This window comes from Rhinoderma darwinii, chromosome 2, assembly GCF_050947455.1.
Source record: "Rhinoderma darwinii isolate aRhiDar2 chromosome 2, aRhiDar2.hap1, whole genome shotgun sequence".
Taxonomy (NCBI): domain Eukaryota; kingdom Metazoa; phylum Chordata; class Amphibia; order Anura; family Rhinodermatidae; genus Rhinoderma; species Rhinoderma darwinii.
Window position 1 is genome coordinate 51,206,157 of NC_134688.1, and position 26,577 is coordinate 51,232,733.

The 26,577-nt window shown below is 43.8% G+C and overlaps 1 protein-coding gene across 1 annotated transcript in view; it reads left to right on the forward strand.

Annotated features, from left to right (window-relative positions):
• Positions 1-6,413: 6,413 nt before the first annotated feature.
• XPO4 (exportin 4) overlaps positions 6,414-26,577 on the forward strand; it is a 103,199-nt gene continuing 83,035 nt past the window's right edge. The window contains exons 1-4 of the mRNA XM_075851640.1: positions 6,414-6,642; positions 21,436-21,541; positions 23,108-23,249; positions 25,802-25,940. Coding sequence (XP_075707755.1) covers positions 6,577-6,642; positions 21,436-21,541; positions 23,108-23,249; positions 25,802-25,940 — 453 coding nt within the window. The 5' untranslated portion in view covers positions 6,414-6,576. The remainder of the gene's footprint in view (positions 6,643-21,435; positions 21,542-23,107; positions 23,250-25,801; positions 25,941-26,577) is intronic.

Consider the following 26,577-nt stretch of genomic DNA (forward strand, 5'->3'; position numbering starts at 1 on the left):
ATAGTGAAACAAATCCCAAAAAATTCTTCAAGTATATAAATGCTAAAAAGCCAAGGTCTGAACATGTAGGACCCCTAGATAATGGTAATGGGGAGTTGATCACAGGGGATCAAGAGAAGGCAGAGTTACTAAATGGGTTCTTTAGCTCTGTATATACAACAGAAGAAAGAGCAGCTGATGTAGCCGGTGCCAGTGCTGTTAATATATCAGTTGATATACTGAATTGGATGAATGTAGATATGGTCCAAGCTAAATTAAATAAAATAAATGTGCACAAGGCCCCGGGACCAGATGGGTTACACCGTAGAATTCTAAAAGAGCTTAGTTCAGTTATTTCTGTCCCCCTTTTCATAATATTCAGAGAATCTCTAGTGACTGGTATAGTGCCAAGGGACTGGCGCAGGGCAAATGTGGTGCCTATTTTCAAAAAGGGCTCTAGGTCTTCCCCGGGTAATTATAGACCAGTAAGCTTAACATCCATCGTGGGGAAAATGTTTGAGGGGCTATATACAGGATTATGTGACGATAAATAGCATTATAAGTGACAGCCAGCACGGTTTTACTAAGGACAGAAGTTGTCAAACTAACCTAATCTGTTTTTATGAAGAGGTAAGCAGAAGCCTAGACAGAGGGGCCGCTGTGGATTTAGTGTTTTTGGACTTTGCAAAGGCATTTGACACTGTCCCCCATAGACGCCTAATGGGTAAATTAAGGACTATAGGTTTAGAAAATATAGTTTGTAATTGGATTGAGAATTGGCTCAAGGACCGTATCCAGAGGGTTGTGGTCAATGATTCCTTCTCTCAATGGTCCCCGGTAATAAGTGGTGTACCCCAGGGTTCAGTGCTGGGACCACTATTATTCAACTTATTTATTAATGATATAGAAGATGGGATTAATAGCACTATTTCTATTTTTGCAGATGACACCAAGCTATGTAATATAGTTCAGTCTATGGAAGATGTTCATGAATTGCAGGCAGATTTAAACAAACTAAGTGTTTGGGCGTCCACTTGGCAGATGAAGTTTAATGTAGATAAATGTAAAGTTATGCATCTGGGTACCAACAACCTGCATGCATCATATGTCCTAGGGGGAGCTACACTGGCGGATTCACTTGTTGAGAAGGATCTGGGTGTTCTTGTAAATCATAAACTCAATAACAGCATGCAGTGTCAATCAGCTGCTTCAAAGGCCAGCAGGATATTGTCGTGTATTAAAAGAGGCATGGACACACGGGACAGGGATGTAATATTGCCACTTTACAAAGCATTAGTGAGGCCTCATCTAGAATATGCAGTTCAGTTCTGGGCTCCAGTTCATAGAAAGGATGCCCTGGAGTTGGAAAAAATACAAAGAAGAGCAACAAAGCTAATTAGGGGCATGGAGAATTTAAGTTATGAGGAAAGATTGAAAGAATTAAACCTATTTAGCCTTGAAAAAAAGACGACTAAGGGGGGGACATGATTAACTTATATCAATATATTAATGGCACATACAAAAAATATGGTGAAATCCTGTTCCTTGTAAAACCCCCTCAAAAAACAAGGGGGCACTCCCTCCGTCTGGAGAAAAAAAGGTTCAAGCTGCAGAGGCGACAAGGCTTCTTTACCGTGAGAACTGTGAATCTATGGAATAGCCTACCGCAGGAGCCGTCACAGCAGGGACAGTAGATGGCTTTAAAAAAGGGTTAGATAATTTCCTAGAACAAAAAAATATTAGCTCCTATGTGTAGAAATTTTTCCTTCCCTTTTCCCGTCCCTTGGTTGAACTTGATGGACATGTGTCTTTTTTGAGCCGTACTAACAATGTAACTATGTAACTATGTAACTATATCTCAAACAATATAATGCAGTCATTTTGATAATACAATATATAAATCTAAAAGGTATTAGATTTATTACTCTGACACTGTACATGATAATCCTCATACATCTGTCTCGAGTGGAGTACAACAAAATGATGTCAGCGCCATATCAGTCCATTGAATTTTGAAGAGGCATCATTATCATCCTTATAAAATACGACTAGTTCAGGAGCTATCCGAAGATGATTGACAGAAGAGTGGAATTTTGCGATACAATGACGACACGATTTGATGATAATCAGATTTTCAACTGGACCTGTTTTTCGGATGAAGCTACGTTTGAACTGAACGGTTCTGTAAATCGACAGAACATGAGGTATTTGGCAGACGAAAATCCACATTGGATGTGAGACAGTCATGCCCAGTATCCTCAGAAGGTTAACGTTTGGGCCGGAATATTGCTCAATCATATTGTAGAACCGTTTTTCATTGAAGGAAACATAAATGCAGAAAATTACTGCAATTTGCTAAGAAACCAAGTGATACCGGCTATTCAAAATATCGCTGGAGAAGCTTTCCGCAATGTTTGGTATCAGCAGGATGGAGCGCAGGCTCATTTTTCTCTGCGAGCTCGAAATCTTCTGAACAATAATTTTCCTGATCAATGGATTGGTAGAAGAGGCCCGATAGAATAGCCACCGAGATCACCAGATCTGACCACATTAGACTTTTTTTTTACTGGGGGTATTTAAAAAGTAAAGTTTATGAGATTAGGATCGCAAACTTAGATGAGCTGCGGGAAAGAATAGTGAACATTTCAAATTTGATCACACCAATCATAAATAACGTTATCGACACGTTTTACGTTCACTTAGGACAAGTTGTTGAAGGACATCAGTTTGAACATTTGATTTAATACAGTAATTGTTATGTTTGTACTAATACACATAATACATGTCCTCGGTCTTGCTTTGGTTGGCCAGACAACACACAAACACACACAGCGCAGAGAGGGTTTGTACTCGTTAAATAACGGGGAGAATGACTAACCCCCCGGGGTCCTTATCGTGGGCTGTGTGCGCACACACACACACACACACACGCACGTGCACACACACACACAAAAGTGAGAGGCAAGGGGACTCACATTAATCTAGCACCCGATGAGATGTAAATCCGACCGTGCGACCTAAAAAATCCTCCTCCACTAAAGCACCATGTTTTGGTGTCGATATATTCTGAGAGCCATAACTTTCAAATTTTTTCATTGATGGAGCGGTTTCAGGGCTTTTTTTTTTTTTTTGCGGGGTGAGTTGTAGTTTTTACTGGTATAATTTAGGGGTACATGCTACTTTTTGATAATTTATTTGTGAAGTTATTTTTTTTCACGGCATTCACTGTTCTGTATAAACTATGTTAACTTTATTCTGCTGGTCGATGCGATTAGGGCGATACCGATTGCTCACAGGGACCAATAGTGTACATAGGGAGCGCCCATTCCCTCCACCACATAGATGCCGCGGTCGATATTAACCCTGGCATCGAAATGGTTGAACGGCCGGCATTAGAGCTAGTTCCGAACCCGACCGTTGCAGCGGGAGCCCGGCCGTGATCAGTGCGAGCTTGACTGCGGAGCCTGCAACACGCACGTTATGTATCCACTCGTCGAATCGCACAAACCCCTGCCCAGCCATGATGCATCCATACGTCCTGGGATGGGAAGGAGCTAATGGTTATTTGTCTACTTCTTCCCTTCTTAAGGCAGTTGACAACATTTTGCATTGTTTTTCCTTTAGTTGTTCCTTAGGTGTGACTTTAATTTAGAAATCTACTGTATACTTTTCCTTTATGTACACCTGGAATGCCGTTATTTTTCATTAGTCTATTCTACATACTAAGGCTTAATTCAATCGAGCGTGTAAAATCGGTCATACCCGTGCGGGACACATTTTCACAGATCCCTCATAGACTTGAGTCTCTTGGGGGATCCCTGAAAACAGACTAAAATAGTATGTCCTATTTTTTCACGAGCCCTTCACAGGGTCCGTTAAAACAATGGCCGTGTGAACAGCCCCATAGAAAAAAAAACAAAAAAACAGCCGTCACACAGCCGATTTATACGCTTGCTTGAGTAAAGCCTTAGGCCTCATGCACACTTCCATCACCGTTTTCTCAGCCGTTTTTGACGTATCCATGTATCCGTTTTGGTAGCCGTGTGTACTCAGTGTCCGTTCCGTGTTTCCGTTTCAACAGGACGTCGTGCTTCCGTTAAGAAAACGGAAGGTATTGAGCTTTATTTGAACTTGTCACATGTCCCAGTCTGTGAACTTTGGCACGCCCTGCCGTTGCCTTCCGTTTTTTTGACGGACCCATTGACTTCTATGGGCCCCACGGTCATGGAATCACTGACCAAAGTACGACATGCTCTACTTTTGATGGAACGAAACAACGGATCAGTCAAAATAATGGAAGTGTGCATGGGCCCATTGAAATGAATGGGTTCAGGGTACTATCAGTGACAAAAACGGATAGCACCCTGAAGGAAAAAACAGAAGTGGGCATGAGGCCTTAGGTTAACAAACTCGTCAATAAAGTTGAATTGTTTATAAAATAAAAAAAAGGGAGTCCCGCAAGGTGCTGAATGGTATAATGATCATCACGTTTAATGATAAAAACCTGACAACAAGCCTTGATAACTATATCGACCACAATCAGATTTTCACATTTTTTTCCCAGTACAGAAAATGAAAGCTGCATGCTTGACTGCTTACCACCGGCAAGAAGGGCAGTTTTTCTGAAAGTATATATATATATATATATATATATATATATATATATATATGTGGCCTATTGCTCAGAAATTCCACAACTGTTTACCGCTCAGTGAGAAGGGGCGTTCTCTATGCCCACTTTGTATACAGTCTCACTAATTTGAATAGTGACTTAAAAAAAACTACTGTACCTTTTTAATGTGGTGAAGCAGGTTACACCATCCAGCACTTTGAAACAAAAGGACTTGTATTCCGATGTAAACCTGCACACTGTACACCAAAACGACACTAGTTTGGCATAGGTTGACCTAATGCATACTTGCCAACTCTCCTGAAATGTCGGGGAGACTCCCAAAGGGGAGTTGTCCCAAAATACGGGAAGAACAGGCAAATTTCCCAATCGCCCGCGTTGTCACAATATACTCCGACCCCGATAGGGAGTCGTCTGCAGCTTTGCCCGGCGTTGAAGAACACTGCAGCAATGGGTAGAGGATCTGCTGGTCTCTCGGTCTTTATTTACAGGTCTAAATTTATTTATAGGGCCTGTATTCATTTTGGGGTATGATAAAGTTGTTACTATGCACTAGTTGGGTGTGTCCTATATAAATGGGTGGGGTATAATGGGACAACGCTTTGTCAGACACTTTTCAGAATCTACCGGATGTCCCTTCTCAAAAGTTGAATGTGCAAAATGGGCCCCACATCTGTGTCAGACCCTCCAAGTGTATTGTTCCCTGTCCTGCACAAGAGGTAAGTGTGGGCAAGGGCTCTATAAAGAATTCTGTTATTTTTTATGTGTTTTTTTTTCCAACTACGCAAAAACCACATCAAAAAAGGCTCCAAACGAACGGCGCATTTTTTTTCAGCCTCCTGTATATTTTAATGGAGGTTCAGAAGTGGAAACCGCTGTAAGAGAGGAAATAACACTTTTTTCTATTCGAGCAGTGAAAAACCGACTGGGAAGAAAAACACCTCTACCTCCTATTGAACGCAATAGAGGGAGATTTGTGGCTGTTTTTGCATAAAAAAAAACGCGTGCGAACTGGGTCTAAAGGTAATGCCCCACAGAGCTTTATTGAAGCGGCTGCAATGCATCTGACAGCCGCGCTGGCACTCTGTTTGGTACAGCTGTGAAATTGCTTGTTAATGGTGTTGCGGATTAACTGGTTGTTTACCTGCAAAATTTTTTTTTAACAAAATACAACCATTAATCAATACATCCTGTATGACTGCAAGATTTTGGATTTTAGACATCATAGCGGGTGGGGGTCTCGTGTTGAGCGCTGCTAACGAAAAGACGTCTCTCGCTCTGGCAGACTTGGCACGGCCATGTATTACGTACGGTGGGACGAAACTTCCAGGGTACTAGGACCTGCATTAATCCTTCTCAAACACGTTGACCAATCAAAAAAGTAATAGGAAGAACGTTTGCGCCAGATGAGTTTTACGTTTCTTTGGCCCCCGGGGAGCGCACTTATTTTCAGTTTTCAAATGTTGCAGGGTATGCGGTACCCGTGTGCCATTCCCAAATCGCCCAAACCATCTGACCTTCCATAACCCAAAAACATGCGCCCATTACCCTTACCAACCAAACCAAGGTTTTTGAAGATGTCGTAACCAGATATCGAAGTATTAGGGTTCCCCTTCCTCCAGGACTTTGTGAGGGTCCCAGCTTCCCCTATATAATTCTCTGTCGTATCTAAATGACAAGTCAGAATATTCTGGAAACTGAACCCTGATAATATTTCTGACAACTTTCCCCCTCATGACCAGACGTCGCCGTTACTCTGGTGGCCCTTCCTGTCAGGTCCGCCATGCCGTCCCGCAACAGCCACACTGCCAGCTCGGCTCTGCAAAACTTCTGGTCCCATCTCCCTCAATACGACTACGAGGACCCTCCTCTCACCCCTCTCTCCTCCCCTCCCCCAGGGCCGCCATTGGCTCTGCTCCCCGCTTTATCCCACACTGCACTGCGTGGCGCGTCATTGAACGGAGCCCATGATGGCGGCGCTGGGTGCGAGTGAAGTGATCGCCCAGCTGGAGAGCGCTGCCAAAGTTTTAATGGTGAGCGGGGTCCGGCCGAGGAGAGGGAGCTGACAGTAGGGGTGCAGAGGGCTGTGTGTGTGACTGGCACATGAGGGCTCTGCTGGGCATCGTGTGTGAGAAGCAGGTGCCCACACCGTGCCGGGGCATGGGGTGCTGTCCTGTCCCTTCCTGTGGGTCCAGGCTCCTTCTCTCTGTTGTATGTGTCTTGTAATGTATTGTACTCCGGATCTAGCTCCTAGATCTCATCAGCGGATCCAGTTATAGCTGAGCTCCTGTCCTTACCTACAGGTGCTGGCACTGCCCAGCTGGTGCCACCTCTATTCCTGGCTACGTACAGTACAGTATTCAGTGCTGCCTGCCCTCAATACATATTATTTTGGCTGCTCTGCCGATCCTATACGGCGAGCTTCTTGTGACCAACGCGGTGATCGCTCTATATATGGCGGAAGAGTTTGCTGAACTCTCTGAAAGTGCGATAATCTTACAGCGCCCCCCTACCTTCTCCCACCACATATAAAATCGGAAGCTTGGACCCGTGCCGGAGGCTCGGATGAGTAGGCAGGGGGTCTCCATGTTACCAGTCACATCTGCACGTACATGAAGTTTAGGGGTGACCGCACTCAATGACGCCCCCATCTTGATTCGTCTTCTCTATTGGGGGCCGAGCACTTGTATAGATAGGGAGTTATGTAGACCCTCACGAGAGGGACGCGATGCTTTACATACAGGGCATGCTGTTTTATAGGAGCGGCCGCCTGCCAGATGGGAGTGGTGGGATTTCATGTCTTGAGATGGCCATAACTATACAAGTCATCCGACCCTGCTGTGGGATTGGCCTATGGTGTAATGTGGGGGGGGGGGGTGTACCGGCTATCCCCGTTGCGATAAACATGCATGGGAAAGTCGAGAGAGAAATGATCAGCCAACATCCATTCTATGTATATGGTGGGCATTGCTACTGTTGGTGGGTGTGGGGGGGGGGGGGTGACTATAGAAAGCCATTGTGTCGCACAACTTTCTATTGGGATCACAAAATTGTCCTTGACCACATCGTTGGCACAACTTGTGACAATGTTTTGTCTTGTGGTTAAACCATCTGGACTATTTTTGACGGCATTACAATTGGGGAGGTTCATTTTTTATTTTATTTTTTACATTTTTTTATCTTTCAGCACCCTTTGGCACTTCAACTGTTGTAAAACTACAACTCCCAGCATGTACTGACAGCCGAAGGCTTTATTCCAGCTAAAGGATATCTGGGCATGCTGGGAACTGTAGTTTCACAACAGCTGGAGTGCCGAAGCTTGCTGCCCTGTGCAATTTCATTATGAAAGGAATGATATCTTGTGTAAAAACTTTTCGTCGTCGTGTGAAAGGAAGATTGACATTTTCCATAACGGGTTCAAATGATGGCTCTGAACTTGTCACAATTGGCCTGTAAATGACGTCCATGTAGACATTTCTCTGCCGATTGTGTACATTACGCCATGGGTGCCACCTAACGGTTCATAATGAGAACAGATGCTGCATCCGTCAGTAGGGCCACGTTTACCTTGGCCCCAAACATACTTCTTGCGTGCCTAGGAGACTAAGCTTTCTTAACCAGTTCAGGACCGGGCTATTTTGCGCCTTCAGGACCAGACACAGTTTATCCCTTTTTAGCACGTGTTAGTTAAATGGTTATAACTTTTTTATTTGTTGGGCTAACTACGTGATTTTTGCGACGGTTTTTCCGTAGACAATGCAGGTTTCGTATTTTTTTGCGTTTTTATACACATCCTTTTTCGCTAGTTTAGAATTTTTATTCATAAAGTTTGAAAATAATAGTAAAAAAATAAGCTTTTTTACGTTTCAGCTATTTTTTTTTTTGGTAATAACATAGTTTTACCCTAAAATAGACCTTTTATTTGTGATCATCATTGTCTACCGTAAATTTTAATATATTACATGTCTATATTAGGGTAATTGGGTCAGCGCTAGCGTTACAAAAATGATTGGCGGGGGGGAATGTTTTTTTTGGGGTGGGTATTCTATTTATTATTTAAAAAAAATTGTACTTTTTTTTTTTTATTACTATGGTCTGTCCCTCAAAGGTCAAAAAAGACCTTTGGGGAACTTTTATATATTTTTTTTCTTTCTTTTACACCATGTTTTTCCCCTGTAACTGGAGCTGCACAGCAGCCCCAGTTACAGGGGAAATCAGCCCTCTCATAGTGACGATTGTCACTAATAGGGCTGTGCTGGGTCTAGTAAGACCCAGCATCAGTCTATCAGTAACGGCACCCGGCGATCATGTGACCAGTCACATGATCACCGGGACTGATAGAGACCGCGCCGCTGCTGCTGTCTCTATTCATATACACAGCGTTCATTGAGCGCTGTGTAAAAAGACATCGGAGAAGACAGAAGTAGCGAAAGCTGCTTCTATCCTCTCCTCAGGGTCCCCGGCAGTCACTGACAGCCGGAGACCCGACATTCAGCAGCCCGATCGCGCGGGCAGCAAGTTAAAACCCGAGCCGTAAAAAGTCTATTGCTCGGGTTTTAAGGACCCTGACCGCTGGCCGTAAATATACAGCCAGCGGTCGGGAACCAGTTAAAGAAGTTGTACAATATTGGGGGAAAAAGTTTTTTTGTCTTTTTCCAGAAAACAAACTGCACATCTTGTCCATCTTTCAGGCAGCCCTTGGACAGGAATTTTTATCCTAATCTAAAACAACAATTCTAAGCAATTGTTTTGGTCACGATTCAAAGAAATGCAAGTATCCACAATGATGATCTACCGCTGGAAATGCACAAAACGATCAAGGACAAAACTTTTGTTTTGGCCAGGATCACACACACCGGTTTACAGTTTTTGGCTTGTTTTTTTAACCAAACACGGTATTAGACACCCAAGAAAGAAGATGCATCAGTCTTTTATTTATACCTTCTTTATTTTCTTTATACCTTACTTCCTTTTTGGATCCACTTTTGGTTTTGGCTAAAAAAAACGCCAACAATTGCATCTAAACTGTGTGTGATCCTGGCCTTCTCGCTGAAGCGCTGTAACTTTTCCTACAGAATAGCCTGTAAATAGTTGTAATGATACATCTGGAGTTCAGTAAGACCATGTTCACATCACGTTTTTTCCCCTATATTTAGCGTGTATGCCAGGAAAGCTTTCGATGTGCACGCCAAACATGTGCTGAGGATAAAATGTATACCGCAAAAAATAACGTATGGAATAGTAAAAAAAAAGGTATGCTACGTGGTATACTCTTATTTTATTAACGTGGAAGTCTATGGGTTATGGAGGCCAGTATGTGGCATCCATCACAGGCAAATGTTTAACGTATGTCATGAGCTTTTCATGGGTGACGGATTACAGTGATGTCTAACAGTGGCATCCATCACCCATACCCTAGGGTGGCATCCGTTTAGCATATAAGTCGTTTTGGCGTTTACGTTAAACAGATGCCATGATAGTGTTTGGGTGACGGATGCCACTGTTAGGCGGGATTCACACGACCGGGTCGCGTCCGAGCCCGAGTGCCGGCCGGTAAAATCGGCCATTCTGCCCGGCTGGTTTGCATAAAGTTATGCATCCGTGCCGGGCCGGGCAGATCCGGACAGTGACATCATCGGCAACTCCTGAAGGGGAATCCCCATGTGTTTGGGGATTCCGCTTCAGGAGTTTCCCCTGATGTCACTGCCCAGATATGGACAGAGACATCAAGCGCTCTGTCCAGGAGCGGAATCCCCGAACACACGGGGATTCCGCTCCTTCAAGGAGCTAAAGTGCGGCTAGCACATAGCAGAGCGGGGAGATACCTCCCCGCTCTGCTATAGTGGCGTCGCTACAGTAGTAGCAGCCGCAGCAGCTGCTGCAGCTGCTAGCGGCGCCATCAAAGGTGTCGCCGGGCCAGGGTGCTTTTAACAAGCAGGAGAAGGGAGCCAGCGCAGCGCTCCCTTCCACCTGCTGTACACCCCGGCCCGGCCACACCGTGTACAGCGATGCCATTCGTCAGAATGGCATCAACTCCTCCTCCTCACATGCACTCTGCGCTGTGAGGAGGAGGAGATAGAGCGCAAGAGCCGGAAAACCCGGCCGTCACTCGGGACACATCCCGGTGATGGCCGGGTATTACCTGGCCCCATAGACTTCTATGGGAGCCGGGCGGCCGGGTACCCGGGCGAAAATAGAGCATGTCCTATTTTTTGACGGGCGGTTTTCCCGGCCGTCAAAAAATCGGCTGTGTGAATAGCCCCATTAGGGGTCTATTATTCCTAATGCAGCCGGGTGCCGGCCGATTTATGAACGGCCGGCATCCGGCCGGGAAACCCTGCCGTGTGAATGAGGCCTTAGGCATCCGTACCAGCTATACGTTGTGAGTTTTTTTCTGGCATATTAGTTAGATGGAGGCCATTAACGTGAACAGAGCCTTACCGTTTAGTAATAAGGTGGTATTTTCTACAATGGGTGCCCCCAATTTTGGTCAAAGGTTTTGACCCTACAATTATATAGGATATGTCCTTTCCTGATATAGGTTGATGTGAAAAAAAAAACAAAACAGAGTTACTTTTGCATAATTAGAAAGCTATAGGGAGTTAACTATTTCCATGCCGTGTCCTTCTCTAGAGAGAAATTAAAGGGAACCTATCATTAGGGTTGGGGCACGCGCAGTGAAGCGAGGTGTACTGTCCTCTGATTTATCCTCGCGATGCGCATGCGCTCGATGCCACTGGACTCCTCTGTTCATTTGTCTTTTATACTACCTAATGCTGAAACGAATGATTTTGACTTGGGCTGGTTTGGAACGCTATAGCTGCATAGCGGCATACTGGCGGTGTAGTGGTCACAAACTTAGTGACCGTTTCCCTCTAACATTTTCGACTTGCGTTGGATAAAAACGGCTACTGGTGCATTATTGGCATGAATCTGATGATTGAGGATCTACGTTTGTCATAAAAACAATGAGCGTTAAGTCTAATTGACCTCTCAGAGGCGGTGGTGAATTTCTGAGTATGTCACAAAAATCTTCTGATGAATGCGACTCTTTTCTCAGGCTGGTCCACAGAGAATAGAGTCTCCGTATTGTTGCAGATATATCTGAAAGGGGTTAATCTCAAGAGTTTATTGAAGAGTGAACGGCCTTGTTCTTGCGAATGGGGGGGTCCAAGTGGTCACTTCTGTATCTCACTGTTTAGTGACTCCTGTCTACATGCGGCTGTCACTTCAGTAAGTTCCACCTCAAGATCCGCTCCAGATATGATGCCGCGATTACTTCTAAGCAATCGCTTCAGGTCATTTACACATCGCATCTAATACAAATAGATTGTAATTGATCAATTTCATGTAAAACCATAATGTGTAAACCCTAGAGGCAAAAACGTATCTTCTATCTCGGCGCCTGCATAACGGGATGTTAAGGACGTACAGTATGTATACGGTGTCCTATACTTCTGTCCCAGATTTCCCGGCGAGCATTGTATATTATAAGCGCTTGATGCATATGTGGATCTGATTTTACTGCTTTATTATAGTATTATTTCTCAGTCACTGGATAGTGCTGTGAGTTAGGTGGATTTGAGGGCACAGAAGGGTCATTTTTTGTACCACCTGCGGGTCAGTGATCGGTGGTAATACAACCATGTAAACAAGCGTGCCCTTACTCGCATAGTATGGCCCATTATACGCCTAGTAATACTCTAACAGTAATGGGAGGCATCTTGAGGATTTGCTGTAACTGCACGTCTGCCGGAGCAATGCTTTACCAAGGATGACCATTATAAGCTGAAGGGCACAGCGGTGGCTATCATTTTTTTTATAAGAATAAGAGCTTTTTTGTATAAGCGATGGGTTAAGCGTGGAAAATAAGAACTTATTACGGTTTTTCATATTTATATTTTTCCCTTTGACACCTATAGTTCTCTGTAAGCAGCCATGTCCAGCTGGGAGAAGCTCTCTGTAGTTCTCTTCAATGGGATTACTGACTCTCTTCTTTCTTAGTTGGGACACATTCACACTTCCGTATTTCTGATCCATATTATTTCATTTTTTTTTTCATTGAAAAAAACAAACTGGCAGTACATTTAATGAGGATCTATCACCAGATTTCAAAATACAAACTGCATACATTATTAAATAGATCAAGGACCTGATGAGGCTGGTGTACTTACTTTGAAAATTCATGTAAGGCCCTGTTTGCACATTTTATATTTTTTGCAGACAGAAGCTAATTCAAGGACTGCGGGCAAAAAACATTGCAAAAAACGCTTCTAAAGGAGCGCCGTGAGTTTTATTCTATCTACCGTGGCAAGAAAGGCCATGCCGCGAGATGCTGAAAGCTCCCCAGGAAAATAAATGCCTCTGCCTCCCATTGAAATCAGTGGGGGGCAATTTTGGCCGTTTTTTTGGTGCTGATTCAGACCCGCTTTCCGTTTCAAAATCGGCACCAAAAAACTGTTTATGAATAGGGCATTAGAATGTCCTGATCTTAACATTAGAATTTTATGAGACCGAGTATTTGCATCGGTGAGATGTCAGCATGGTGCGGGGAGGAGGGACAGTGGCAGGAGCTTGTCCGCTGTAGGTAGGAGATTGAGATGAAATCATGCATAAACCTGGTCTCATAAAATGCGGATTTTAATATCCGACAGGAAAACTTTAAAGAGAGGATTATACAGCCATTCTTCAAAGTAAGTACATCAGATTTATCAGAGATCTATTTAATATCTTGTGACAGATCTTCTTTTTAAATGATTTTATTCACATTTCTGTTTTTTTTAATTTTTTATAAGCAGGGCATTTTTGTTTTTTTAAATGCCCAGCATGTTCCAACGGATTCGTGCTGGTACCATTTATAGCCCGTTGAATATAAAAACGCATGTTCCGTTTTTGCATGGTTCACATGTGCGTATTTTGTTAAAAAAAAAATTGCATACGTATTTCAGCAACATTACAATAACAGCATAAAACTAGTTAATTCTTTAGCAAAAAAACTGAACAAATACTGAAGAACCGACAACTGCACAATACGGAACAAAAAATGGCTACAATACTAAAAGAAAAACGGAACAATTTGTAAAAAAATCTGTATTTGATCGGTATTTTTATATGTTCGGGTATGTTCACACGCTTAACAAACGGCTGGAAATTCGGAGCTGTTTTGAAAGGAAAACAGCCCCTGGTTTTCAGCCGTTTTTTAAGCAACTAGTGTCTCTTGCAGCGTTTTTTACGGCCGTTTTTGGAGCTGTTTTTCTATTAAGTCAATGAAAAATGGCTCAAGAACTGACATGCACTTCTTTTTACAAGGCTTTTTTTACGCGCCCGTTTTTAAAAATACTCGGCTTGAAAAACGGCTGAAAATAGGCCATGTGAACATACCTTTAGCCGTAAACGCCCGAAAAATCGGAAGCAGAATGCCTCCAAACATCTGCCCAATGATTTCAATGGGAAAACGGCGTTCTGTTCTGACGGAGCGTTTTTTGCTGCGTTTTTTACACATAAAAAAACGGCCACGAAAAAGAAGTGCAGGTCACTTCTTGGGACGTTTTTGGAGCCGTTTTTCATTGACCATCGAAAAAAAGCTCAAAAAAAGCGCAGCGAAAATCGCGAGTGGCACAAAAAAATGTCTGGAAATCAGGAGCGGTTTACTCTTGAAAACCGCTCCGTATTTTGAGACGTTTTTGACTCTGCGTGTGAACAATACCCTAAGTGTGAAGGAGCCATTAACTCCATTTCTAAGAACCTCCTGAAACATTTGGCCTCTGTTCCCACTAACTAATTTTTTTCCACATTAGGCTGTTTTTAAATATGGCCGAATTTTAGCAATACATAAATTCAGCCTTTAAAGGAGTTGTCCCACAAAACACATGTATCCCCTATTTACAGGGTAGGGTATATGTGTGTGGCCGCTGGGGGTCTGACTGCTGGGACCTACAGCAGTAAGGAGAACGGGGGACCGAAAGTCCCCAGAACTGCTCCGTGAGGATGGAGTGCTGGTGTTCATACTCGGCCAACGCTCAATTAATTTTGCAGGCAGAAAAAAAAAATCTGCCTCAAAATTCCTTCAGGAAGTTTGAGGCAGATTCTGACCTGGCTGCACTTTCTTGCTGCACTTTTTCACCTGTGGGCACGAAAAACACTCTGTCTCCCATTGACTTTAATAGGAGGTCAAAGGCGTAACTGTGGCAAGAAAGCGCATGCCGCTTCTTTTTTACCGTGAGTGGCTAAAAGCCGCCGCTGAAAAAACGCTGATCCCGATGCGGCTTCAGCATCAAACTCGGCATCTAAAAACTGTGTGAACTGGGCCAAAATGAGTATTCCAGACACAATGGCTATGGTGTTATGCCTAGTGCAATGTCTGAGTGGATGCATGGATTTTTCATGGTGATCATTGAATCCGTGTCATGCCCCCCCCTGCCTCTCAGACCCTTCACTAAGTATCACACAATGAATGTCCTGCCCATAGTGTTCCTTTTAATATTTACAGTGCACTGCTTACCAAATCTTATTACGAGCTATAAAGTACAGTGAAGTTTACCGCTCAGACGGCACTGGTAACAGGTCCAATATCATTCAGTATGGGCTCTCTCCCAGAAAAATGCAGTGGACAGTCCGCAATCCAATGAGGGTGTGGATGGTAATTCTTATCCTTGTAGTTCCACCAAGCTCCTTATCATCTCTCTCCACATTCAAAGAACTCCTGGTAGGAAAAGGATCTTATGTCTACAAGTTGCATAGAACCTAAGAACTTCACAGATATCTGTCTTTATTCGGTGTAGTCCGTGTCACAAAACAGCACCAACAGTCGGCAGTCCAAAAACCCCCATAAGTCCTGTTTTCAGATGAAAGTAAATTTTGCATTTCATTTGGAAATCAAGGTCCCAGAGTCTGGAGGAAGAGTGGAGAGGCATCAATCCAAGTGTCTTGCGGTCCAGTGTGAAGTTTCCAGTCAGTGATGATTTGGGGGCCAGGTCATCTGCTGGTGTTGGTCCACTGTGTTATATCAAGTCCAGAGTCAGCGCAGCGTCTACCAGGACATTTTCGAGCACTTCATGCGTCCCTCTGCTGACAAGCTTTATGGAGATGCTAATTTCATTTTCCAGCCGGACTTGGCACCTGCCCACACTGCCAAAAGTACCAATACCTGGTGTAATAACCACAGTATCACTGCGCTTGATTGGCCAGCAAATTCACCTGACCTAAACCCCATAGAAAATCTATAGGGTATTGTCAAGAGGAAGATGAGACACCAGACCCAACAATGCAGAAGAGCTGAAGGCCGCTATCAAAGCAACCTGGGCTTCCATAACACCTCAGCAGTACCACAGACTGATCGCCTCCATGCCACGCCGCATTGATGCAGTAATTCATGCAAAAGGAGCCCGACCAAGTTTTGAGTACATGTACTGTACATACTTTTCCGTAGGTCTAGTTTCGGCATTAAAAATCATTTTTGAAATTAGGCTTATACAATCTAATATATATATTTTATAGCTAGCAGTGCAAACTGGGGTGATATTCACTATCACCAGCAGTCTGTCTCTCCTGTCTACTACTGCTGGCCCCTCTTTGTAGACTCTTATGGACAGTGTCTGTCTCTCCCTTTTACCCCTTCTCCTGTCAATAGACTTGTATGGCCAGTGTGTCGGTCTATCTCTTTTCTTGCTCCCCTATTTATAGACTTTTATGGGCAGCATGTCTCTATCTCTGCTCACCCTCCCCTCTCCATAGACTTGTATTGGCATGCTATGAAGAGACACCCATCCCACTTTCTGCAGTCCATCATCTCTGCTGTGTAACCAGGGACAGACTGGCATCAGGGTTGTACAGCAGATTATAGGAAGGGAGACACCGTGGCAATGACTTTACACAGAATTTGCATGGATGAAACAAAAGGTTTACACTAATTTACAAAGTTGATCTGTATCAGGTATATTGTTAGAATAGCATAAGTTGTGTGAAAAGTTAGTGTCCATTTAAGGTGGTATATTTGTAGACCTGACATGGGTCTGTTCCCTGTGATACATGCAACCTGTATCCCCTAAATGCAATTCTCAATAACACAGGCGGCAAATTAAATTCCCTAAAATTAAAAAAAATTTGAACCCACACCTTGCATTTAAAAAAACCAAGGAGTAGGATAAAATCTGTCTGCCATAAACAGACTAAAATATTTTATTTATAAGCCTAGTCTAATGTATGAAACTTACACTAGCAGAAGAATAGTGGACTGCTCCAGAAAGAGTAGAGCGTGCCACGTCTTGTGGGGTTTCTGGGGCTTAGGCTCCCACAAATCACGTATTGACGGCCTATTTACTAAATGTTCAGCAAACGTCCGGGGGTGGGGAGGGTGTTCAATGTCCACGTCTGCTCCTTTGTTCAGTGGCTTATTCCTCTCCCCATTAAGAAAACAAGCACGCTCAGCCAAACTGAGCGTACATGTGTGTGGGTCATCAATGTTTTCAAAATGACAGACAAGCCCTATTATAATTCAATGGGGTCTCTCGGGCTGCTGGTGCTATCTCTTGCATCTATACAAGCAAACCACGACGCAGATGTAAACGGAGCTTTATGCCTCATGCGCACAACCGCGTGCACCAGCCGAGTCTGGTCAGTGATCCGTGGAAAGATGGAACATGTTCTATCTTTCCACGGATCAGAGAGTTGGGTCAGTTTTAACAGACCCGATTCACCCTCCAAAGTGAATGGGTCCGTGAAGACTCATCGGGTGCCACTCGGATGGTCGTGTGCAACTGGCCTTAGGCGAACAAGGACTTTGCTGAGGTCTACCCTGCTGTCTAGTATTGTTACATTTTTATTCTTGTAACTTTTTTAGTGGTGGCCTTCAAGGCGTTATCTGTTTTCTTTGAAGGGAAGAGACGGTCTGCTTGTTGTAGTTACATCCCATGTAGCTTGAGCTTTCTAGGATAAGACTTGATAGTGTAGGAAATTCCTCGAAGTACAAGTTGAATTGTAGCGTATACACTTTAAAGCGGATCTGTCACCAGTTCTCACAATACAAACGGCACATTTTGTAGGTATCAGCAGGTTAGAATAGATCTGTCGGAAGCGGCTGTTACGTATTTAGCAGTTTGAGTGTATAATGGTGCCCTGCTTTGTAGCTAGGTGGTGCATTAAAAGTAAGGCTACGAAAAGACATGCGCTGTGGCAGAAAACTGTGCCGACACCGCAGTCTTCAAAGGCTTGTTAATGTTTTACATTTTTGCAGGTAAACGGGAGCTTTAGGCTGTGTTCACATACATGCTCCGGGTTCCGTTTTTCTGCTCCATCATAAAAGAACGAGAATACTGGAAGTGCCAGATCTGTTGCAGGACCATAACCAACGGCGTCCGATGCAACCTATTGACTTTTTAATGGGTTCTGACGGGTTTCCGTAGTTTTGCCAGACGAACGGCAATGCATGCTGCGCTATTTTGGCTGACAAAAACGACAATCTGTGACGGAGGCCCTAACAGACCTTTCCGTAAATCAACTTGCTGCATGTTGACTTTCTGCAGATTTCACCCTAAGCATTGCATAGGGTTAAATCCGTGCCAAAATTCTGTAATATGTATATGTGTGTATATATATATATATATATATATATATATATATATATGTGTGTGTGTGTGTGCTGTGGATTTGAAAACACCTTTCTTTCCTCGGGACCCCCGAGCAGCTGTGCGGCTCTTCCTCTAGTGGACCGTGCCCATCCGAATATTACCTAGACAGCCATTCATTTAAATTCACATAGATGGAAATGAAGATCTATTAAAAAGATGCTAGACTTTAGATTTGCCGTCTATAGTCCATCTTCAAAGGCGAAGCTTCTCTTTATTTATTAGCTTGACAAATTATTATTGTAGATGACCATCGATGATATTAACTGAGAAACTTCATGGGAAGAATGTTCAGAATGTGTCGTGTCTGGGGTATTCTGTGCACCGTGTATGGTAGAAGTCCACAAGTTGCACGGTGTATAGGAAGCATTTATACCAGCGTAGCTTTAGTCTTGAAGCTGGAAATTATATTTTTCAGGCCAAAGATGCCGACACGAACTCCGTCTTATTTTCTGCTCCTTAATTGATTGTAGTCTAGTGTAATGATTGTGTTTGTCCTCTAGATGGTGCTGTTTCCTCAGTAAAAGCTGTAAGACGCGATGCTGAGGAGTGAACTTGCTGATGGAGGGTGCTATATAAAAACCTATGTGCAACATGAACGTAAAACAAGGAGAGCCGCTTAAAAAATGATTGTCCTGCATAAGTCCACCTTGATGCACTTCTACGAGTGGGATCTCTATACAGACTACTCTTCTACTCTGCATTGGATGACGTGTCCATAAATGGCAATATACGTATCCCGTCTCTATATACAAACTGCTTACTGATTCATTTCATTGTATATCTCTATAGGGGGTCAGAGCTCTGCTTTCTGTTACAAAGCTCCTGTACTTCCCTTCACACAGCCAGAGTTAAAATCGTTCTCCCATAATCATTATTTATCACCTATCCACAGTATAGGTGATAAATCTCTGATCGTTGGGGTTCCAAATGCTGGGCCCCCCACCGATCACGAGAAAGGGCTTACTTTACCGTTTCATATGGGACCACCAGGAATAGCAATGTGCATGCTCGACTGCCGCTCCGAAGATATTGCTTGGCAGCCCCATAGAAATGAATAAAGCGGTGGTCGAGCATGCACAGCATTTGGACCACCAATGATCAGATATTTATCATCTATCCTGTGGATAAGGAGAACGTTGATTATGGGAAAACCCCTTTAAAGAAATTGCTCCAGCTGGACGGATGTTCAGGAAACCCTCTGAGCCAAATGAATGGGAGACCATGTAATAATTGGTCGTGTCTGGTGGAAGAAATCATGCATTACATGGTCGTCCATTCATTTGACTAGGTGCCGTGAAATATTCTATTTCCACTGCAATTCGGCTTCCCCTGCCGTTAATTGATGATTCCTGATTGGATAACCTGGACTCGTGGTAGAAGTTGATCCCAGGGGTGGCTTTATTCTGAGAAGAGGTGACAAACCCTTTACATAAGATTCTCGCAGCCAAGAGATTTCTGAAACGCCCTCCTTACTTATGTCAGGCTCGGAGCTACTGAAATCAACAGTGTACAAATCTAGAAGAGGACGGGAATCCTTCACCTTCTGGTTCTTCCCATTGTCTAGTAGGGATGCATCGAGTTTTCGATACGGTTTCGATGCTGTTCTGGCGTTGAATTTTTCAATACCGTCAATTTATATATTTAGTATTGAAATAAATGAAGAGGACATGGCATCTACAATGCTTTCCTTCAGTGACGGCCTCCGCTCGTCACTCGTGCCGTCCGCGTCACATTAGGAGGGAGGAACGCTCCTTTCTCTACCATTAATGATCTGAGGATGTGAGCAGCGGCACAGGGTTCCTGATGGCGTGCCTGTCTTACGAGTGGCACTAGTGTGGAATCAGGACGGTGCTGCGGTGTATGGAGAAGCCCAGGCCGAGCAAAAGCCTGAAATAAAGGCACTAGAGTTGGCACTAGTACTTGCAGCCGGCATTGAGGAACATTGGGGTTAACGTGACCCACATTACCCCAATGTTGACTTTGTGAGGCAAATAATGGGGCCACCTATTAATGTGAGGCACGTAATGTTCTGAATTTAGTACCTGTATGTGCCTCACACTAATAGTAATTAACCTCATAGTGTACTTCACACATTAACCCAATGTTGCCCATTATGACTTTGAGGTACTTGATGGGATCACTTACTATAATTATAATGGGCAACATTGGGTTAATGTGGGACAGAAATGATGGGGGTTAATTACTATTGGGCTTTATTCACATGGCTGTGTTCGGTCCATGAGAGCGCCTGATTTTACTTCTCTGAATGCAGTTCAGTCCCGTACAGTAATCATCTCTTCAGTACGGGTTGGTAGTCCTGCGGAGAGGCAATGACTCATAGCGTTAAGGATGACTATGATGCTAGGAGTCCGGCTCCCTGAATGGTGTTCGGTCCGGGGAATGCGTCCAACATACGGTGCGTACCTCACGGACCAATCACGGCCATATGAATAAGGCCTCAGTGTGAGGCACATGGGGGTTCAAAGTTAATAATTATATGCCTCACATCAGAAAATGAAAGGACTTTATATTTTTGAGTTTGTTTTTTTTATTGTTGGCAAAGTATCGTTTGGTATCGAGAATCGCAATACTAATAAAAGTATCGTTATCCAAATTCTGGTATCGTAACCATCCTATTGTCGACTACAGCGTCCGACAAAGTGGAGCTCCGTTAATGGTCAGCCTGTTCTTCCAACAAAGCAGCGTGTGGGATGGAGTTTTGTACTGCCGCAAGCTGCTTCCCAGCACAAGTGGAAGATGCATTACCTCCTCTCCTCACAATCTGTCCACATATTCTAAGATCAGAAGGTCGGATTCACACGAGTGGTCGGTCCGTGATACATGGTCTGTTTGTCGGCCGCGTTTCCCGGACCGAACACCAGTGCAGGGAGCCGGGCTCCTAGCATCATAATCTATGGTGCTAGGTGTCTCTGCCTCGCTGCGGGACAACTGTCCCGTACTGTAATCATGTTTTCAGTACAGGACAGCAGTTCCACGGAGAGGCAGGGACTCCTAGCGTCATAGAGAACTATGATGCTAGGAGCCCGGCTCCCTGCAGGGTGTTCGGTCTGGGAAATGCGGCCGACAAACAGACCATGTATCACGGTCGTGTGAATCCGGCCTAAGAGGAAGGAAACCAATCCTCCAGGAAATATATAGACTACTTGCCTGATGTGACATGTTTCTTTTCTGCTCTTGCAGGCCCCGCCATCCATGGTCAATAATGAACAACGGCAGCACGCAGAACACATATTTCTCTCCTTTAGAAAATCAAAGTCCCCCTTTGCTGTATGCAAACATATATTAGGTGAGTATGGATGGGCTTATTGATGATGATGATAGAGCAGGTTTCTGGACTGGTGCGCTAGTCTGCTGTACTCAAACCATAGGACATGTATTCAATAACTAAAATGTTTATATTACTGTGAAATGTGGACAAGAACTGCTTCATTAACGGATTCATTTGTATAAGATGATACAAATGACCACCCACTGTATGTATACGGCGCAGGTATAAGCTTGGTGCTCGAGCGATTGGGCAGCTGAATGTCCGGTGTTCATCAGTCAGAGATTGCCAGGAACCCGCCTCTGTCTTCTCTGTACTCGCGTACACAGCGCTCAATGAGGGCCACTGTCTAGTAGTCCCTGGGGTGACGGGACTGGTCACATGATCGACGAGATGCCAGTAGTAGAAGGCGGCTGCCCCGGGTCTAACTAGACCTAGAATAGTCACAATAACCAGGCTGGTTTCCCTTGCTGTGTACCCCCAGTTATAGTGTAGAAAAATAACATGAAGTAACAACCCCCCCTCCAGGTCTTTTCTGACCTTTTTGAGGGACAGTCCATAATGATAATAGTAAAAAAAAAGACCAGATATAAAATGACACGTAATATAACCTCCACAAAGAAACGCTCCCTGCCAATCATTGTAGCGCTAGCTCTGACCCAATTACCCTAAAATAGTGATGTAATATATCAAATTTTACAGTAGACATGACTATCTCAAAAATAAAGTTGGTCGTCCTAGATGTCATATTTGTCTCTGATGGTTACGCTATTTTATGACTAGAAGAAGAAAAACAGGGCAACTTTGTGCACATGGAACTAACCTGGAGTCTGCAGGGTGGGTTTCATCGTGGCTTTCATCTAGGCGACTGCTCATGTTAAAGTTGGCAGGTTTGTTTTTTTTCTCCTGTAGGCCTTTGCTTGGCAACTCTGAGCAACCATTTTTTTATTTTTTTTAATTTAAGGAAGTTCTTGCAGCCAGCAATGTAAAGGGGCAAGAACGCCACTGCCAACGGGGGCCCAAACGGACTATCAGACTGGACGGTCGCTTTAAAATTTAGCTTATATTATAGTCGTCGGGTAACTTTCTAGTGTTCTATTTGTGATGTCCATTTGCGTGTACGTTGGGAGGACTTCCAGAATTGTGTCCATCGGGCTCCATTAGCTCGACGGGGCCAAAAGTGTCATTTTGGCCTCCATCGGGCTGGTATATGTCAGTACACCACCTTTCCTGTCTTGCCGGATTCTTAACAAAAAAACTTATATGGTGTTGTTTTTTGTTAACATGGGAGCGTATGGGAGATGTATGTTACTGTATGGCATACGTCACAGGCATGCATTTATTGGATACGTCATGGAATTTCCAATAGCCTTTCATGACGTAAACGGATACTATTCTAGTCCATGGTGACGGATGCCGCTGTTGGGCATCCATCATAGCCTTAACGTATACATTGGGAGCTTTTTCCCGACATTCACGTGCAACGCAGGCAAAGACCGTAATGTGAACATCGTCTAAGTTAGCAGTAAGAAAACTCTACACTTTCACCAACTAATATCCTTCTGTTTCTCTCCGCACCCCTCGCAGAAACTAGTAAAGTGGACTACGTACTTTTTCAAGCCGCCACGGCGATAATGGAAGCTGTCGTGAGAGAATGGATCCTGCTGGAAAAAAGTAGCATAGAGTCACTCCGAACATTCCTTTTAACTTATGTCTTACAAAGGCCGAAGTAAGTACAAGACTGTTCAGTGGATACAGACGCTTTACAGGGGATTCATTCTTTGTAATGATCAATAAGGTCAAGAAATTACAGTGAGGCCTTATTCAGATGAACGTTGATTACGTCCGTGTAACACAGACGCATGTATTTCAATGGGGCCGTTCACACGGCTGTTTCAACGGACCGTGTGAAGGGTCCGTTGAAAAAGAGAACGTGTCGTATTTTCTTCCGTTTTCACGGATCCCTCCATAGACTCACGTCGAGTTTCCTCACGTTTGTCTGAATAAGGCCTTATATACGTGAAAATAGTCATGACGCAATCGACTGATATCTGCACACTTTTACTCTATACCAGTAGGGGGCGCACACTACACTGTTTGGCACTTTGCATAGATGTGGACAACGGTTACAATGTAGTATTAGAAGTCTTTTTTGAAGGACTTTGAATGACCGTTGTTTTCATTAGTGTCAGGATTTTTTTTTTCTTGCGGATCCATGTGTCTGTTTTGCAAATTATAAAACATGCCCTATTCTTTTTCGTGTATGCGATTCATCTCAACCAGTCTAGTGTATGGGTCTGCAAAAAAAAAACCACCTGACAGCACATGGAAGCCAGTAGGATATGGAGCCTGCAGATATCGGCTGTGTATTACAGAGATAACTGATCCCGGCCATTTAACCGCTTAGATGCTTTGGCCAATAGCAACTGCGGCATCTAAACTGTTAGAGGGGGGCCTGCCTCTGTCGTCCCATCGTGAACCCCCCCCCCACGGCAGTGCGCTGATACGGTGTCATGGCAGCCCGGGGCCTTGTGGAGGGCCCCCTGGTCTTCTATGTTGGTACACCTATGATGTCCTGGCAGAGGCAGGCCTAATTAGGAGACCGTTAAAAGTATTTCAACTGATTGTACCAGCGATCATATGATCGCGTTTTCAAATCCCTTAGTGGGATTATAAAAAATATCTAGAACGGTGCCCCCTAATCCCCGTTCTACTGCTCTGTGCTGTGGCTACGCTGCTTCCGTAAGTCCCATAGAACGGAATAGTAGTTACGGAACAGTATAGCTCGCGTGCTACGCTGCTTCCGTAACTGCCATTCACTACTATGGGAGTTAAGTCAACTGCGTAGCTCAGAGAACTACGCTGTTTCTGTAATTCATGGTCGGAAATCACACGCTATAGCCACAGCACAGAGCAGTAGAACGTTGTTGAGGTGGGGCCCGCATCTATCTGACATTATTTGACATATTCTATGGATATGTCTGATGGGAAAACCCCTTTAAGTTTTAAATTGTATTCAAAGACCATTTCCTATTTTTGAAAAAAAAAACAATTTCTAAAATATTTTAGACAATAAAAAAAATAAACCTAATTGGTATTGCCGCATCCGTAAAAGGGCAATCTATTACAATCTGATGTTATTTATCCCCCATAATGAACAATGTAAAAATAAAAAAATAAGCCAGAATTGCTGTTTTTTTGTCACCTCGCCTCCCAAAAAATGGAAAAATAATGATCAAACCGTCGTAAGCACCCCAAAATAGTACAAGCCCTCAGACCGCCCGGTCGATGGGGAAAAAAAAAAACCCCCAAAAACTGTCTCTCAGAATATAGCGAAACACATGGTTTTTTTTTTTAGTTTTTTTTTTAAAGGTAGTAAATAATAAAAAACCCTATATAAATCCTGGTATCGCCGTAGCCTTATTGACCCACAGAATAATTTTTACTGTAATGTGAACGCTGTAAAATCAAACTATAACGGGGGAAGTTTTATCCCATTCCACACCACGTAAATAGTTTTCAAAAGATTCTCCGTACGTTTTATGTTTTATTAAATGGTGCCATTAAAAACCAGTCACCGGTATCGGAGGGCCGCTCGTGGAGATTCATCAATACTAATTCAGGGGAAAAGGCAAGGTGCAGTCGTTCACAGCCAGCGATCCCAGTCGCTTCTTTCATTTTATTTAAATACCATCTGAGGAATGACCGGCGGTATCTGGTCATTAGGGGAAACTCCAAAACTAGCGCAGGGGAAAAGTGGAGAAGACCCCAATATGTATGATAGAGGGTGAGCGCTAGATGTGATTATAATGGCTCTTTAGTGCATCTAAAATTCATCAAATACTTTACCTCGCTTTGCTCCTGGAGATATTAATAGTTGAAGTTAAATGCCTGTAGTCTGCTGATCCACTTTTCTATTGTCCCCATGACAACTCTTCCTTTCCTGTGCTCTAGCAGTTTATTTCTGTGATATGGGCAACATGATGTGACTATTCGGATTCACAAAATTGTCCACAAACTAGCTACCCTGAATAGCGGTGGTACTGATGACACTGCAGGACCATCATAACGTATGACAGGAACGGTTGTCATAGGAACACTGGAGGAGAGGAGCTTCAGACCTGTCATTTCAATCCATTCTCTCCCACATGACAAGTACTAATATTCAAGCGCACATAATCTGTATTCTGTAAACTTTTCCTTCTATTACGATGTTATTTTCCTTTACTTTTTACTGCTACATTTTTTTTAAACTTCATTAACTTTTTTTGTTTTGTTCAGCCTTCAGAAATACGTACGAGAACAGATCCTGCTGGCCGTTGCAGTCATAGTAAAGAGAGGATCATTAGACAAATCAATTGACTGCAAGAGCATTTTCCATGAGGTCAACCAACTGATCAGCAGCGGTAACCCTACAGTAGTGAGTAGCCGCTCGTTGTACTGTTATGAATCATTGCCACATTATATAGAGCACGGCTGTGTGTGCCGGTATTGTCACTCACCAACCTGTGTGATAGGTGTATATGTATTGTCACTATTGGTAAGATCTACATGAGAATGACTTGAATATGCCACAGTTGTTGGCACCAGATATGAACGATTGTGGGGACGGCCGGTTTGAGCGTCTCAGACAGACATTAAGCCTCTTCGGATTTTTGTGTGCTGCAGTGTGTAGACCGATCAATGACTGGTGTGAGGGTTGGTTAAGACGCCCTAAAAGAGCAGCTCTCACTCTGGCGGTCCTTTGACGTTTGTTTCAGTACATGGACCCTAATGATTTGAGTTCTTCACATTACCTTCTGAAATGTCAAGTGATGCCGTGCTGGACGCTGCGCCTCCCTCCATTGTCCCTTCTACAACTATGTCACTGTTACATGCAGCAACCTGCTATCCTTTCTTCACTATCCCATGATGGCCACTCTCAGGGATTGGTGACATTATACCGTGTGGTGGCAGCCATGAGGGCATCTTGCGGTGTGTGTGTGTGGGGGCAGCCATGAGGGCATCTTGCGGTGTGTGTGTGTGGGGGCATTATGTGAAGTGTGGGTGCAGTGTCA